Source organism: Acomys minous (assembly GCF_964271855.1).
Source record: "Acomys minous genome assembly, chromosome: 3".
NCBI classification, from domain to species: Eukaryota; Metazoa; Chordata; class Mammalia; order Rodentia; family Muridae; genus Acomys; species Acomys minous.
In genome coordinates, this window is record NC_140485.1 from 30598302 (window position 1) to 30615214 (window position 16913).

The 16913-nt window shown below is 45.9% G+C and overlaps 1 protein-coding gene and 1 long non-coding RNA gene across 8 annotated transcripts in view; one reads left to right on the forward strand and one right to left on the reverse strand.

Moving 5' to 3' along the window:
• LOC311594124 overlaps positions 1 to 16913 on the reverse strand; it is a 52762-nt gene that overhangs the window by 9825 nt on the left and 26024 nt on the right. The window contains exon 2 of the long non-coding RNA XR_014777967.1: positions 1782 to 1955. This is a non-coding gene — a long non-coding RNA (uncharacterized lncRNA). The remainder of the gene's footprint in view (positions 1 to 1781; positions 1956 to 16913) is intronic.
• The window catches only part of FSIP1 (fibrous sheath interacting protein 1), a 260080-nt gene that overhangs the window by 3868 nt on the left and 239299 nt on the right, over positions 1 to 16913 (forward strand). For 5 of the 7 annotated variants that reach the window (XM_084775577.1, XM_084775576.1, XM_084775573.1 and 2 more), the window contains exons 1-5: positions 6265 to 6546; positions 10370 to 10502; positions 11882 to 12065; positions 12640 to 12788; positions 14189 to 14285. In XM_084775577.1, coding sequence (XP_084631703.1) covers positions 10371 to 10502; positions 11882 to 12065; positions 12640 to 12788; positions 14189 to 14285 — 562 coding nt within the window. In that variant the 5' untranslated portion in view covers positions 6265 to 6546; position 10370. Of the gene's footprint in view, positions 1 to 6264; positions 6547 to 10369; positions 10503 to 11881; positions 12066 to 12639; positions 12789 to 14188; positions 14286 to 16913 lie in introns of those variants that run through there. The other 2 variants (XM_084775574.1, XM_084775575.1) reach the window with 2 other exon arrangements.

Sequence of the window (16913 nt, forward strand, 5' to 3'; positions counted from 1 at the left end):
ACAACTGTCATATTCAGATCCTCAAAGAGGCTGAGAACGTGCAAGCATTTTGTTCTGAAGTGACCTGGGGAAGAAACTAACTTTTTGATGCTCACCTTCTCAGACATAAACCTGCACGATAATTATCAGCTAGGGGGATATGGGGAAATGAGGAATGAGGAATCAGAGGCATGTCCTAAGCATTCCATAAATGTTATATTCAAAGATGTTGAATCATTGACTCAATCACAGGAGCTGGGGCCCAACCCTGGCACACACTATTAACACTCTTGGGAAGGAACGGCTTTTGCGTCTGGTCTGTGGTACCTATGCTCTCTCAGCACGCTGCCATGGTTGGCAAAAGCTTATGAGAGAAGAGGGAAACCAAACCGGGCCACTGCATCTGGTACTTGGAGCCCCAGATGGAACGCAATGTGGGCTTTTTCTCAGTCCTTCAAATCTGATTCCGCTCAGAAGGAGGGTGTCAAGAGCGGGGAGAGACGGGAAACACAAACAAAATCTAACTCCAAAATCAACACTGGCATATGTCTCCACCCTGGAATAAAACCAGGGGAAATTCAGCTTAAAATTCATTCATTCTACAGAAACTTCTGAATTACTCGTGAAGGCATAGCACTATACAGAATATCCCCAGAACAACACAGACATGTAGGAAACACAGCATAGAAAAAGATGGCACTTCATGGGGGCTGGAGAGATGGCTCAGTGGTTAAGAGCACCACCTGCTCTTCCAGTAGGTCCCGAGTTCAATTCCCAGCAACTGCATGGTGGCTCAAAACCATCTATAACGTGATCTGATGCCCTCTTCTGCAGATAAAGCACTCATATACAATAAATAAATACATCTTTTAAAAAAAAAGATGGCACTTCTGGTCACATTTGCATATTAACTGTTTTGGAGACTATCAGCTTCAATATGATGCAGAAGTATATGGAGAAATTAAGTCAAATACAGAACAACTCAGCTTATTAAAATTTGCCCTTTAAGGTCCACACAGCAGCTGATCAGTTTGCAAAATGAAGACAGTAGGAAGTAAAGTGAGAAAAATATAGAGAGGGAAGCTAACTCATCGAGACGGTTTTATGCAAAATATGACCAAGAAGCACTTATTGTGGGATGCCTACGGAGTGAGAGACACACATTGTGTTTCCATCTGGTTTATATAGTTCTCACGTTGAATGCATTTTAAGAGACAGCTCTTTAAAAAAAAAAAAAAAAAAAGGGAAATACACCAGAGATTATATGCAGTCTTCGTAGCTCTGTATTTTCTAAGTTTTCTTTTTCTATCACATCACTGAAAAATATGAAAACTTTTGAATGGGCTCATTAAGCACCTAATATAAAAACTGGAAAGGGAGCAGGGCTCATTGAGGGAAAACACTTGCCACATGAGGACAAGAAGGCAAGAGTTCATACTCCTAAAGCCCTTAAAAGCTGGAGGAGGTAAGACACACCTGTAAGCCCAGAGCCCTTCTGGGGAAGATGGGGGTGGAAAAGGGAAATTCTAGAAAGTTGATGGGCTAGCCAGTCTCAGTTTCATATGTGCCATGGGAAGGCAATAAAGAGACTCTGTCTCAAGGTGGAAGGCAAGTCCTGGCACTTGAGATTGCCCTCTGAGCTCCACACCCATATTGGCACATTTGGGTTGCATTTGCACATGTGTGTGCATATGTATTATATAGACCCACATACAGCACACACACTTACAGGTGCACACATATACAAAGAAAAAAAATGGCCTTTGTTCACAGAACAGAAGCAGTCGCAGAGATGACCCTACCTATAGCTGCTCAAAAAGCAGTAGGCACGCCAGGAGCCCGGCTGTCGCCTGTGAGGGTCCCACCAGAGACCGAGTCAGCAGTTCACCAAGATCATTCATTGGGTGATGTCTTTACAGTTGAAGGTGGATAAGGTCGGTGTCGAGTTTCTGACGTCTTTGCTCTCGAGTGCATACCTGGTATCAGTAGGATATGCAATGGTGACTCTCATGTGCAGTGGAGTCCAAACTCAAGGACATTGTGATCCATAAACATTTATGAATTTATCTAAGGCTACCCAACTATTTAATCTCAGACTCCTAATAATGGCACTTTCTTCATTATTACAAACGTTTTTTTATATTCTTATTTTTTGTGTGTATAGGTGTTTTGCCTCCAAGTATGTCTGTGTGTCACTTGTGTGCAATGTCTGCAGAGGCCAAAGAGGGTATCAGATCCCCTTGGACTAAAGTTACTACTGTTATGAGCCACCATGTGGGTGCTGAGGAGGGCTCTAGAAGGGCAGCCAGTGCTCATAACCCCCGAGTCATCTCTCTAGCCCTCCCTGCTTTATTAAACAATGTAGAAAGCAGGTGCCATCGTTTGGATAAACTTCCCCTAAAGGTGTTGAATGCTTATTGCCAGGCTGGGGTGCTATTAGGACATGCTGGGACACTAGTGACGTAGTTAAATGGGTGCAGTTAGCAGACTGGGACTGGGACCTTTATCCCTAATCTCTTCATGTCTTTGCCTCTTAGCCAGCTGCCATCAGGGGAGCTGGTTAGTGTCACCAGTGCTTCTGCCATGATCTGCTGTGCTGCCAAGGCTCAAAGAAAAAAGGCCATGGACTGAACTCCCCAACCCCAAGATCCCAAATAAATCTTTGTTCTTTGTAAGCTCATTCCATCAAGTATTTTATCACTGAGATGGAGAAGCCAACTGACAGCACAGTCTAGGGAATGTGATTGTAGATGATTGCTTTATGTCCTGGGTGACAGAGTCTTCTCAGGAAGCAGACACACACACACACACACACACACACACACACACACACACACACACACATTCTCTCTCTCTCTCTCTCTCTCTCTCTCTCTCTCTCTCTCTCTCTCTCTCTCTCTCATAGTTGAGAAGTTATATTCCGGGGTGGGGTGGGGGAGAATGAGGGAGCTGGTGTGCGCGTGCGCGTGTCTGGGCATGCATGCTGCTGTTGCTGTTGCTGCTGGTGTGTGTGTGTGTGTTTCAAAGCTCCTGATAAATACTGATCTTCACCATGTAGAAACAGGAAATCTGAACTGCAAAATTTTGTTCCTCTTTTCCTGTCGTGCTCGTATCAAGCCCAGCACGTCATACAGGTCAAGTACAGATTCTGCTAGGATACCTCCAGACCTTAATTAGCGTTAAAATCCTTCCACCTCTTATATTCTTACGCCCTATTATGATTATCTGGAGCTCGTGTTTACATAATAAGAACTGTTAGGGCTGGAAATAGTGCTCGGAGGCCGAACACTTGCCTACTTGTGTGTGTAGAGCCTAGATTTCCATCTCCCCATCACCTCCCAAGAGAACAAACAGCACCCAAATACAAAGAAAAAAAAAAACCAAATCCAAACGATTAAATCTAGCATTATACTTTATATTTAAATTCTGAAAAATGCAGAGAACGTTACTGGGTAGTAGTCAAATAATATATTAACTAAGAGACAATTGATACCAAGGTTAAACAAGGGGAACAAAGAACACAGAACTGTGGTTTCGGTACATGGAACCAGGACATCCCTGGACAGTGTCCATTAAGATGAGCACAGGAGAGGTGTTTTTGACAGGTGACTTCCACAAACAGCAGCTCACTGGTTAGGCGTGAATCTTGACTCAACCCCATTTTGATTCATTTGTTAAGGAGGGTAGTTCCAGTTGAGAAACGCTGAAGGCACAGTGGATTCTTTCCGTTGTTTACTCAACTTTGCTGGAACACTCTGTGCTTTGACCGTTAACAGATGTGCAACCCTCTCCTGTATCTAGATTCCATTTTACAAAGGCAGCCTTGGTTCTTTCTTTTTTTTTTTTTCCCCTTGCTTTAGCACTGCCATGGCTTGTACAAAGGCTCTCTCACATACTAAACAGGCACCCTAACACTGAGCTATACCCCTAGTACAGCTATTCATTTTCTTCATATAGCATGCAGATCTACCAGTAATTTAAATGTATCATTATCATGGGTTGAGAATTGTGACGGTAAGGATTTACTTTGAGTCAAACTCATTATTTCTTTGTTCTTTTTCTTAAAAGATATGTCTGTCTGTCTGTCTGCACTTGAGTCCTCTCCCTGGCCCAGTTTTATTTCTTGAAACATTATCCATAGGATTTGTATAATGTATACCACGGTATCAGCTTCACAATGTTTATTTTATTCCCAGGAATGATTCACTTCAAGCTGGATGCCATGGCACAGGCTTATAGACCTAGGGCTCAAGAAGCCTAGGCAGCATGGTGACAAGTTCCAGATTAGCCTAGGCTACACAGTGAGATCTTATATTTTCTTTTTTGTTTTTTAAACATATATAAACCAAACACTAAAAATACCTCCCTGCCTGCACAGGCGGTGCCCAAACATATGCCAACTCTAAGGAAGATGGGGAGAGTAAACGGTGCTATGCCCCTGCCTCATGCTTCTGCCTGGGTACTAGGAAATGGTGACCTCAACTTAGTGTCACTATTTCTGCTCTTGCTTTGGCAGAGGTGTCCTCGGATTCCTTCAGTTACATCTCTGTGCGGGCTGCTAAGGGTTAATTCTCACCGAGAAGCATACTACTCTCTTCCACATTTTTGATTTTTCAATTTTAAAAAAAGGAGGACTTGGGGAAAAAAACACAAATCCCTTGGGAAGCAGAGGGAACTTCCCTGTAGAAATATTAACAGCGAAGATGGAGGTTGGAGCACTGTTTATCAGGGGAAAGGCTGCAGGACTGGAGAGCGGAGAGGTTAGCAGTCAGGTCACTCAGGGCCTGTGGTCATTGGAAGGACTCTTAAGTGAGATGGGGAGTCTCGGGGAGCCCGGAGCAGAGGACCAGCAGGTTGATGTTCTGCACACAGGCTGTAGGATACTGTGCCTCAAGAACACGTGAGGTGCAAGGGAGGTGCTCACCCAGAGAAACCACAGTGGATTATTAAACATCTAGGAGAGTGGGAGCACTACAGGCGCAAGGAGGAGCGTTTGGATCCTGATGTGTCTGAATACAGACCTGGTGGCATTGGGGACTTGATGATGTCACAGTTGTTGAGCTGAGCCTGGGAGGGTGGTGTTGCCATCCACTAATTGGACAGGACTGGGGTGGGGAGAGGGGACTATGGCAAAATGGTTTGATTTTCGATCTGCTAAGTTTGAAAGGGTTCTCACCCCGCTGAGGGAGTATGCCTACTGAGGTCCAATAAAGGAATGGATTTTGCAGGTGACACACACTTAATCCCAGCACTGGGGAGGGTGAGGCAGGTGGATCTCTACGAGTTCGAGGCCAGCCTGGTGTACAAAGCGAGTTCCAGGTCAGAGAAACCCTGTCTTAAAAGACAAGACAAAACAAAACAAAGCAAAAAACAAAAAACAAAACAACAACAACAAAAACAAACCAACCCCCTCCCCCCCCCCCAACCAACCAACTAACCAACCAATCAAAGCAATGGGCCTCAAGGGAAACAGCTGACCTGGAGACAGAGACAAAGGCTCAGTAGCACACAGGTGGTATTTACAGTCAGGTGTTTACACTCTGTACTTCCTGCTCTTTGGGCAACCCAATTTATACTTATTTGTTCTGATGAAAAAGATTGAAGAAATAGTGTACCTTCTTCCCAAAGGCCAGAGGATAAAGGAGCTTTGGGCATAAAACCACCTTGTAAACAATCAAGGGCCATTCAGACTGGGATGCTGCTGCAGATTTTGGAAGGTACCAAGGATGAAGAAAGAACATCAGTTTGGTGATCCAGGCAATGAGTTCTAACGCACTGCACATAGAAAAATTATAGATAATTATGAAGGTGTGTACAGCGATCATAATCCTTTTTACTTGATTGCAACCCAGTCTTTACAAAATTTATATGTATTATATAATGCATATTATATATAACATAATAAATAACAATAATTATATAACATACAATTATAATGTAATTATATATTATTATAATATGTAATATATAGTACACACACACATACACAAAGCTCTCCAAATTTGACAAGACCTTTACATAAGAGATCTCTCTGAATGGCACATCATTCTTTCAAGGAAAAGATGATAGTGATACGGGAGGTAACCGATCTGAGAGGACAGCGGACCTCTAGGACATCCTAGTAGCTGGTCAGAGCCATGTAGACATGGGATTCTTGTTCTGGAGTCCAATCTAAATATGAACAAACCATTCCTCACTCAGAACATTCAGTGCAAAGGAGGGCCACAGCCCCACCCCCTCCCATCTCTCACTCTCCCCACCACTTCAAGAGTTTTCCTTGTAGCTTCCGGTCCCAGTGCGTATCTCTGGAGGCGCGGCCCTTTACACGTATCGCGAGACTGAGATAGATTCGCGCGCTTCTAGTTGCCAGGGCAACGGCGTTCCTTGAGGCAGCTGGACTGGGACTGCTGCACCTTTCATTGCCACTGAGGCGTCGGTGGCGGGAAAAGTCCGTGCCCTCGAGGGGAAGTGGATGACGCTCGGAGGTTAGCGGCGCCAGTCAGTGCCTAGGCGTCCAGCCTTCGTGTCCACCGGGGAGGTGAGGGACCGCACGGACCACAGGCAGAGGTTGGTCGCCGGGCAGCACAGCCGAGTGAGGGCGAGGTGGAGTCGTGTCCTGTTGGACAGGACCAGGGTGAGAGGCCCGACTCAGCCCCCAGGGGCAGGGCCATCGCGGTGGGTGTGGCCTGCTCGCCCAGGCCATAGCGGGGCGTGGCTATATCTGGGCGTCTCAGGGGCTTCTGCTCTGGGGAAAATCAAGGTCTAGGCTGAAAACTCTTTTGGCACTAGTCCATCTTCTGAGCCTTCTTGCCACTGAAGTCTAGAGAACTAGTCGGGAGCTTAGAGCTTAAACAGCACATAGTCATGACACAGAAAAAATGAGAATGAGAGAGGGCTGGTCAACATTTGCCCAGAACTTAGCTTTTCTTACGATGGAAGAAATGTAAACCAACAGTATGGGTAGATGCCTTTGGACATCCGTCAGGCTCAGGACTATGAATAGGCTTTTCAGACAGTCAAACTGTCAGCAAACCATCTGGGGAGGACACACAAGCAGTTTTGCCTCATCGTGTACTGCCTACATGAACTGGTCAAAAATGTAATAAAGTGTTGGCATGTATGAGCAGTTATTTGTTCCCATTAGAATCTTGTCATGCACCTACTTCACTGAATACTACAAGGACAATCACATCTTAATTTTGATTGCTTTCTACCCTAAGAAAAATGTGCATCACATATCATTACATAAAGAAGTGTATGAAACAAAAATTTCTTTGGTCCAGTTGCTCTTTCCTTTGTAGACCTGCATAAGAGTGATTACTAAACACATGGGATAGAGTCAGTATTAAGCTGTCTTGAAATCTCCTCTGCCAAGGAAATTAATCCATTGTTTTTCAGTTTTGCTGCAGGCTAATTGTTAGGACAAGGACAGAAAGCAGCCACATTCTTTAAATTAAAAAAAAAATTCGTATAATATATTCACATTACATCCCATTGCTAGCCCCTCACTGGCATCCTCGCGTTCCCACCCTCCTCTCCCCCTCCACCAGTCCTCTGACAGGGGCTTCCCTCCTCCCCTACCATTTGGCTCTAGCCTACCAGGTCTCATTAGGATAGCCTGCATCCTCTTCCGCTGTGGCCCCTCAAGGGAAGTGATCAAATCACAGGGACCAGAGTCCATGCCAGTGGTAGTCTCTGCTCCACGTGGAGAATGAGCTGTCTGTCCATTGGCTACATCTGAACGGGAGGGGGTGGGGGGTCTAGGTCCTCTGCTTGCAATGTCCTTGGCTGGTGCATCAGTTTGTGCAGGGCCCCCTGTGTCCAGATCTGTTGGCTTTGATGGTCTCCTTGTCATTCTTTGCCAGATATCATAAGAATGTCCTGTAGCCCAGTTGCTAGTATTGTTCTCTCCTGAAATCTCCTGAAGTCTGTGGGCCTCCACAGTCTTCCTGTCCCTCAGCACTGTCTTCAAACCTCCTACTAGGATGGCCCATTAAAAGCTCTGCTGACAGCATCCCACCACTTTCCTAGTCCAGAGTCTCCCAGACTTATAAAAGAAAGCCTCCAGCTGACTTACAGTTTGAGACCCTTAGGGTTCATGACGGTGGAGCAAAGGCATGGCAGCAGAGACAGCAGAGAGCCCACATCATTAATTGAAAGTAGAAGGCAGAGAACGCTAAGTGGGAATGGGGAGGGTCTAGTGACCCCTCGGAGGGCCCTCCCCTGACCCATGAAACACCTCTTCCAATAAGGCTGTGCCGCCTAGTCTTTCCCAAACAGTTCTCCCTACTGGGGACCAAGAATTCAAGAGCCTACGGGGGTGAGGGTGGGGTGGGCAGTCTCATTCAAAGCAGCACACATGCTCAGTGTATCACTGATTTCTTTGCAAGCTAGCCTCGCGTTTTCTTCGACTCCCCGGAAGATGGCATGTTTTATATTTACTCACTACTTTTGAGGTTGGCTTTTACTTTTGTCAAAAGAATATGGTCCAGATGTTAAAACCGTGGCATGACACTCACAGCGGAAGAGATAACAGAGCCATTCGTGGTCGTTTTCCCCGGAGGCGGCCACCTTGAACTCCTAAATCTTGTGCTTAGTGAACTCCTGTTTGGCCTTCTCGGCTTTTGGATGTCTTCTTCGGTTTCCTAATGTAATAGATTCCTCCACACCTCTCCTTTCGGATACTGCTTCCCACCCCGCATACTCAGCGAAGGCGTGCTGCGTGCTGAGTCCCCACTCAGTGTCCACGTGACTGCGCACACAGTGTTTGCTTGTTCTCTTGTACCGCCCTTCATTTTTCACGTGGAATTTCTGCGTGACAAGTGATTTCTTAAACACACAATGCACCTATCAGATCCCATTTCAATGGTCTTTCTTCTGACTTCTTTTCCAGATGGCCAAATACACAGATAGTCTGTCAGTTACATTTTCTGTGAACCGTGGCTTACTTCATTTGATATGTTTGGGAGGAAACATAATAGTAACAGACAGGTTTTTGAAGCAAATGGAAATGATTCTGGAGTCTTTTAGCTGATCCGTGTCACGGATGGGTCCCTGTGCCCTGGCCTTTTTTTTTTTGACATGTATTATATTGGCTCTGCCACATGCTTCCATCTCCCCGCTCGTCCTTGGCAGGATGCTTAGGGTCTGGAAAAGACGTTTGGCCTTTCAGTGACTTACGCTTTTCAGCGGCGATGTGATGGGGCCAGAGTGATCCATCATTTCATAATAACAGTGTCAGGCTCTTCCTGAGTGAGCCCCGACACGTTTGCCGAGTGTGAATAATGTTGACATGAATGCTTCTTTCAGCTGCTGAGTGGGAAGAGTGGACCCGCTGTTCTCTAAAGCAGCAGCACAGGTGCATCGAGCCTCTGGAGGCCGAGCCGTATTATTCCTCAGTGTGCCCGCGAGAAGCTTCAGCTTGCTAATGCTTGTGCTTCCTTCTGTGTGCGAGGCCTCTTTGGACTCTTGAGTCTGTGGTCCACAAACAGCATAAAAGACAAACTACTTTGTAGAATAAGGACGTTGCAGTTGTAATGCTTACGTGTAATTATGAACATCTAGAGAAGATCTGGCAGAAGACATGCATTCATAGTTAAGTTGGAGTCTTCTCAGTTTCTTCTGGTCCACAGGATGCGTATTGTCCGCCTCCACCAGGCAGGTCTAGACGGGTCTCTCTGAAGGGCGTGGTGTATCTGCAGTCTTTATCTTCTCCCTTTAGTTTCAGCTGGTCTGCCTAGTTTAAGGAAGTCTCACTTCCAATATCCACACTAGCTGTCAAGTGGCCAGGGTGGTCTCCTGTGTAAAGCAGTGAGGAGGAGAGTGGACAGAGTCCAGGCAGACAATGGGAGTCTGCCCTCTGCTAAAGGATGCGGGTTTTATTCTCTCGTGCCATTCACATGTGGAACCTGCGGAGGTTAGGAGGGGAGAGCTGTTTGAGCCGGGACGGGGCTGTGGAGGAAGGTGCTCCGGAAAAAGTGGCTTGAAGGAGAGAGATATCCGAGCCGATGAGAGGCTGATCTTGAACAGGAAAGCTGGAGGGAGAACGAGCTCGGGAGGAGGTGGCTGGGCGGCTTTGGCAAGTTGTTAAGCTGCAGTGGGACGAGGCCGACAGGTGTCCTGAGAGTGCTCCCGTGGGGAAGATAAGGACATGGCATGGTTTTTCCCTGCGTTGAGACAGCGGGACAGCGTTCACGCCTGCACTCCACTTCAGCCGCTCCCAGGACCTGACGCATAAACCACACATGTAAGAGTCTTGGTGCCACTGAAGAGCTTATACTCGTGACTTTGGCAGGGAATTGGTTCCGAGTCATTGGCTGTAAACATAGATTGATTAGCGAGACATTTCAACCTCCAAGTCACTTGGGCCTTAATCCTTTGGCTTGTTTAGGATGTCAATGGATATCATAAAGGGGAAACTAGATGGAATTTCAAAACCAGCCTCAAGTTCAAGATCACGCCCAGGGAGCAGAAGTTCAACCGCTTCGCTGGAGGTGCTGTCACCAGAACCAGGGCCCTTCAAGGTAATCTTCTGCTTGCAAAGGAATTGAGCTCTCAGCCACGACAATTGAGGAAACCAAGGCTGGCCTTAGCAGCCATTTAAACGTCCTCTTTGGAGGCTTCACAAAGAGTTTCACAGGTGCCTGCTTTTCTGTAGATCATTGGGATGAGCCCACTCATTTCGTTTTCCCTCCTCCCCTCTTCCTCTTTTCTTAATGGGCATGTTTTGTTTTGTTTTGTTTTGAATGTACATTAAACTTCATTAAAATTTATGTGTTGTCTGGCTTCATAAGAAACTTTGTATTCCAACAGCTAATATATATCCACTGGCACTTACTAGGAAAGTGACTCAGTATTTAAAAAATAGATGGTTCAGAGGGTAAAGTACTTGCCATGTAAATGTGAGAGTCTGAGTTCGAACCCCCAGAACCATATACAGCTGGGTGTGGTAGTGTGCGGGTCTAAGTCTGGTGCTCCTGCGGTGAGGTGGAGGGGGTCAGAGACAGGAGAATTCCTGGCAGCTTCTGGCCATGGTGCCTAACAGCACCATGGTTTGCCTGTTGCCTAACAACAGGGACCCTGCCCCTTGTCATGAAGAGCAGTGGACACCAGTCAGTTTAATTCTTAGCATCGCAGTCTTCAGCCCTTGAAGTTGGTACTAGGGCTGCCCATTGCTATGGTGGGGTGCTGAGTGTGCGGGGACCTTCCGGTGGTTGTGGCCGGAGGGCTGGAGTGGACAGTTCTCCACGCAGAGATCCTTTGAGAACTCGGTTCTCCCTGGGATGTATTCACTCCTGTTGGGATTCTCAGTGCCCTGCGCAGATTTGGGGAGTTTTGCAAACTGTGCTTTCTCTTGACCCCGTCCATGAATGTCCCTTTTTGCCCTCTCTCAGGAAAGCACAGCTGTGCCAAACTGATGCTTTCAAAATGAATTTTGCTGAAGTGTAAGGGGAAGCTGAAACAGAATCGGAAACTAAGAATAACCAAAGCACGCGAGTCTCATGAGAAGACTCTTATTAGAAACACATCCCATTCAAGATGGGTGCTTCTGAGGAGCCATGCGGACTGCTCAGCAGCCAGACAGGGAAGGGCTCTGCTGTACGGACGGCAGAGAGCAATGCTCCCGAGTGTGACGTGTCAGGGTCAGTTCCAACTCTGCCCCAGTATGACCATGGTGTTTACTTAGTGAGACATTATTAAATTTAATTTGCAGTTAAGTGACCCTTCATTAAGGGCCCTGCATTTCTAGGTTTAATGCTACTGTGCATATCTACTTGTTTCTCTACGTGTGTCCATTAATGTTAGATGCTACAAAGTGTGAGGCTTTAAGAAACTGCATTATCTTATTAAATGTCTTTGAACATTCTACTTTGGACATTCTCTTGTTGGGAATTCTTTTTAGATCGACATGGTTAGCAAGTTGAATTCTGATAAAGAGGGCCAGTCATCAAACAGTAGTGTGGAAGAAAGAAGAAATAGTAGTGATGATAAGTGGGCAGACCACTCCAAGAACACACAGTCAGCCAAAGAGAGCTCAGACGAAGACCCGGACTTCACTCAAGATCAGATGACCCCTGAGCATCCAGGTGGGATGATCGCAGGGTGCTTGGCTAATGATAATTGCAGATACTGTATTTAAAATAGTTGTATATTTTTTCAGTTAAGTACAAGCAATAAACCAAAGAGGAGACATGCTTTTGGTAAGAGATTAATCACAGTTTTTTTTTATATATAAGAATATTAAGAGTATTTAAATATTAGAAACTCAATAAAACATGTAACTTAATAAAATAATTATTATGCTCATATTACGTTCATAAAGGAGGAATATTTCTGTATTGTATGGCATGATTCAAGGATCAGCTTTGATGGCTAACGTTGCAGAATAAGATGTATTAGGTCATTTATAAATACTTTTAAGGATAATCCCGGTGATGGTGGATAATATTAAGATTTTAAAAGCTACATTTCATGATACTAAATTTATTCTGGTCAGATTGACTTAGAACAGCAGGTCTCAGTTGTGATGTTTAGAGCTCTAGTAGGTGTCACCATTGGCTCTAAGTGTCAGGTGAATGAAAGCACAAAAGGTAAAACCAAAACAAAACTTTGCTGTTCTATTAAACGATAGATCCATTTCTACCTTTATCCACAATGCAGATGATCCTGAAGGGCCGGATACAGAACTTCGAAATGCTATTCGTAAGATGCGCAGACTCGATAAGATATTGGCCAAAAGACAATCTAGAGAAAAGGAAGTTAAAAAGCAAGGTGTAGAAATGAGGCTTAAGCTCTGGGAAGAACTCAAGGTAAGGACTGAAACTCAGTTTCCTCCAGTGATAAGAAAAGCATGCCCTGTGGTAGCGTTAATGCAGTCCTGCTTTAGTGATTTATTTTGTGAGAGTGGTGGCTGTGGTGTGTGTGTGTGTGTGTGTGGTGTGTGTGTGTGTCTGTGTGTGTGTCTGTGTGTTTTCTGTAACCAGGGAGGATAATTGGTCCGGACACTCCAGCCTTCCAGCCCTGTCTGGCATGTTTATTACCTACAGCCCAGCCCAGTATCCTCTCTTGCTGGTGTCAGGCTGGCCCCCTCCATCTCTGACTAGGAAGGGCTGTGAAGAATATTTTTTATCAAAGATGTATGCCTGTTCCTCCTTTTTTGAGCTTACAGTTTGGAGCTAGGCACACATAAAACAGTAACTTATTGGCTTGCTATCGGTTAAGTAGACTTGGGAACAAACGAGCTGTGGAGCTCACTTCTTCATGTGCTGCTCAGATTCGCCTGGGAAGTTATAAAGAGGCCTCAGCCTGGGCCGTACTTCATTTGCCTCTGTGTTGCCATGGCTCTGAGCCCGACTAACTTTGCTTGGCCTTCGCTGGCCTCCTGTTCTCCATAGCATTGAGAGGTTGAAGTTGGACAGATGTGGGCGCTGTCTCTTAGAGCCACCGACTCATGCTGTAGTTCACGTCTCAAAGGAGAGCAGCGAGTGAGGAACCCTGTGGTAACATACAGGCTGAGTCTGACAGCCGTCCTTAGTCACTGACTGAGTTCAGGGCACATTTCCTAGGCAGTTAACTCTTAACACGAGTTAAGAATGAAGTTTTAATTTGTGTTGAAATAAGAATTATAAGTAGAGCCGGGCGTCGTGGCACATGCCTTTAATCCCAGCACTCGGGAGGCAGGGGCAGGCGGATCGCTGTGAGTTCGGGGCCAGCCTGGTCTACAAAGTGAGTCTAGGACAGCCAGGGCTACACAGAGAAACCTTGTCTGGAAAAAAAAAAAGAATTACAAGTAGAAGCATAATATAATATAATATGAAACCAACCTTAAAGTTTCAATTTGATGGGGTAGGTAGCTGTGGATAACTCAATATATGCATATATATGTGTCTAACTCTATACATACATACATACACATATATACATAAATATGTATTACCTGTGGATAACTCACTCTATATATTCATATGTATATGTGTGTGTATGTGTGTGAAGATGCTTTAAGCCATATATATGTAAACTTTTTCTGGTAAAGCCTACAGACAGGATTTTGGAGAAACAGGAAATATTAACAGATTTCCCAGTTAAAGGCATGCAAATGGCCGACCCTGCCTTTGGGTGCATACACAGTTGAGAACCGGGTTGGGATAAGAGCCAGTGGGTATCTGTGTTTTCCATTTTCATATTTAAACTTAAACTGTTCTTCCATCAGTCTGCAAAACATACCGAAGACTTGGAAAACGACGAGGAGTTGGAAAACACTAACAAGTTCTTGTGTTTGACTTCAGAGTCTGCAGGGACAGCAGCGGGTGAGTGGAGGGAGCCCTTGCCCTCTGATCCCAGGGTTGGAGGGTGCTGTCCTCTTCCCTGTGAGTGACTGATCACACCTGGGAGGATCAGAGGGACGTATCTGAGGTTAGGTCTGTTTCAGTGTTTTTTGTTTTTTCGAGACAGGGCTTTTCTGCAGCCCTAGCTACCTTGGACTTGCTTTTGAAGGCCAGGCTGGCCTTGAGTTCACAGAGGTATGCCTGCCTCTGCTTCCTGAGTTTCCATGTTTTAAGGGCTGCGTCTGTCAACAGGGGAGAGAGCGAGAGAGCAGAGGAAACCCAGAAGCAGACCCCAGCCGTCTTCCACTCTCTTCCTGTCCCTCTTAGAGTCTAGATGCTACTTCCTGCCCCCAGTCCTCTGCCTGCTGCCATCTCACCGTCACCTGTGCACCCCTTTGTGAAAATCTGTTGCTGGTCTGCCCATTTCTTGTCTCACAGTCCTGCCTTTAGAGACCAGCCAAGCGTGCTGCTTTCTTTGCTTTTCTTGATTTCCCTCCCTTCCTTTGCAGCAGGACAGTTCAGAATCCCCTTGCATACATCACATAGGCGGTATCCCAGTATTGCAGTTTTGTGTGGGCAGGATCCTAGAGATCCTCTGAGTTCTCTGAGAGTGCTGGGTTCCTTTTGTCCTTTGCAAAGAGCATGGTTTTGTTTGTTTGTTTGTTTTGCTTAACTTTAAAAAATTACTTTATTCACTTTACAACCCCAGCCTAGCCCTCTCCCTCCTCTCCTCCTGGTCCCACCCTCCTTCCCTCTTCCTCCCTCCTCCCTCCCCTATTCATCAGAAAAGGGGAGCCCCTTCCAGCTCATCAAGTTGGATAAGGACTGAGCATGTCCTCTTCCCCTATGGTCTGTTAAGGCAGCCCTGCCAGGGGTGGGGAGAGGGGGCGGTGGGGGGTAATCAAAAAGCAGGAAACAGAATACATGTCAGAGAGCCCTGCCCCTGCTCTTCTTACTAGGGGGCCCACATGAAGCCCAGGCTGCCCATCTGCTCCGCCTGTGTAGGGGAGTCCTTGCAGGGTCTTTGGTTGATGCTTCAGTCTCCGCAAGCCCTTCTGGGCCCTGGTTAGTTGGCTTTGTTGGTCTTCTTGTGGAGCTCTGTTTAACGTTTCAGAACCCCAGATGCTTGGTTCAGTGTGGAGGTGTGGTTTGAGGGGCAACCCTTCTCTACGTTTGTTCCTTTCTGTGTCCAGCATTGAGAGATCAGAACTGTGGGCCCTTAGGGTTTGTAGTATACCAAAGCTTTCTCCCAGAATCAGGGGCTCCGTGTGCCTTGCCTCTTCTGTACTGAAGGCCTTCTTTGGAGGTGGACTTTCCAAGTCTGTACTGGTTTTATTTAATTAAAGTGATAAGACATACACTGGAAAAAAGACAGCCTATTAAATAAAAGGTCTGGGCAAAATGTGATAGCCAGCCGCAGAAGAATGAGATTATGACCATTTCTTTCACTGCACACAAAATCAGTTCAAAGCAGCTCAAAGACCTTAATTTAGAACCCCAAATACTGAACCTTTTAAGGACAACACTTTAGAATACAGGTTTTGGAAGGAAGATTCTGAATGGAACCCCAATAGCACACAAAATAGCTCCAAGAACTTGACAGATGGGATTTGAGGAATTAAAATCACTTGATGGGCCAACAGAAGACTTCAGGGAGTAAAGGCACTTGCGTCCAGGCAACCCAGTTTTAGTCTCTAGAACCCACGTGGTGCAAGGAGAACTGATGCCTGCCTGTTGCCCTCTGGCCTCCACGTACCCATATATATGCATATATGCACATGCACAATAAAATCATATATAAATGAAAATGTTTCAGCACAACAAAAGAAACTACAAATTGGACAGCTTGCCTACAGAACAGGAGATAACATTTTTACTAGAACATATGGTTCTCAGAAGGAGAATACAAATGACCAGTAAATATTTAAAAAGTATCTAACATCCTTCACCATCAAAGAAGTACACGTTAAAGCTACTTGGGTATTCTATCTCCTCGTCAGGAAGCCAAGGACAGCAGGTGCAGGTGAGGATGTGGGGAAGGAGCAGCTCCTGCTCACTGTTGCCTGGATGGAGACCAGCGGAGACACCTGGGGAATCAGAGCAGGAATTCCTCAAAGCTAAAACTAGAACTAGCCCACAGCCTGTGACCACGCCTGGGCATCTGCCCAAAGGCTGAGGATCCACCATAGAGATACGCACACACTGTGTTTGCTGTGGCTCTGTTCAGAGTAGGGACGAAATGGAATCAGCCTAGCTGGCCATCAGGTCGGTGGAGAATAAATGTGTGCACAAGGAAGTTTTACTCAGCAGTAAAAATGAAGTTTTCAGGAAAATAAACCATTTCCAGTGAGGTATCCCAGCCTCAGAAGGACAGAGAGTACATGGTCTCATTCATATGCCAGTCTTAGATTCCTCTGTGTGTGTGTGTATGTTGTGAGTGTGTGTGCATTCGTGCGTTAATGTTGTGAGTGTATGTAGAGAGCAGTGAACTAGAAAAGGGCCTGGGAAGGGAAAAGCAGCTGTGAGGGAGGCAGCTGGGGAGGGTGATAGAATAGAGACTATGGAAGCAGGCCAAGCCTGTGGAGGCATTCTTCATTAGGATGTCCTTCT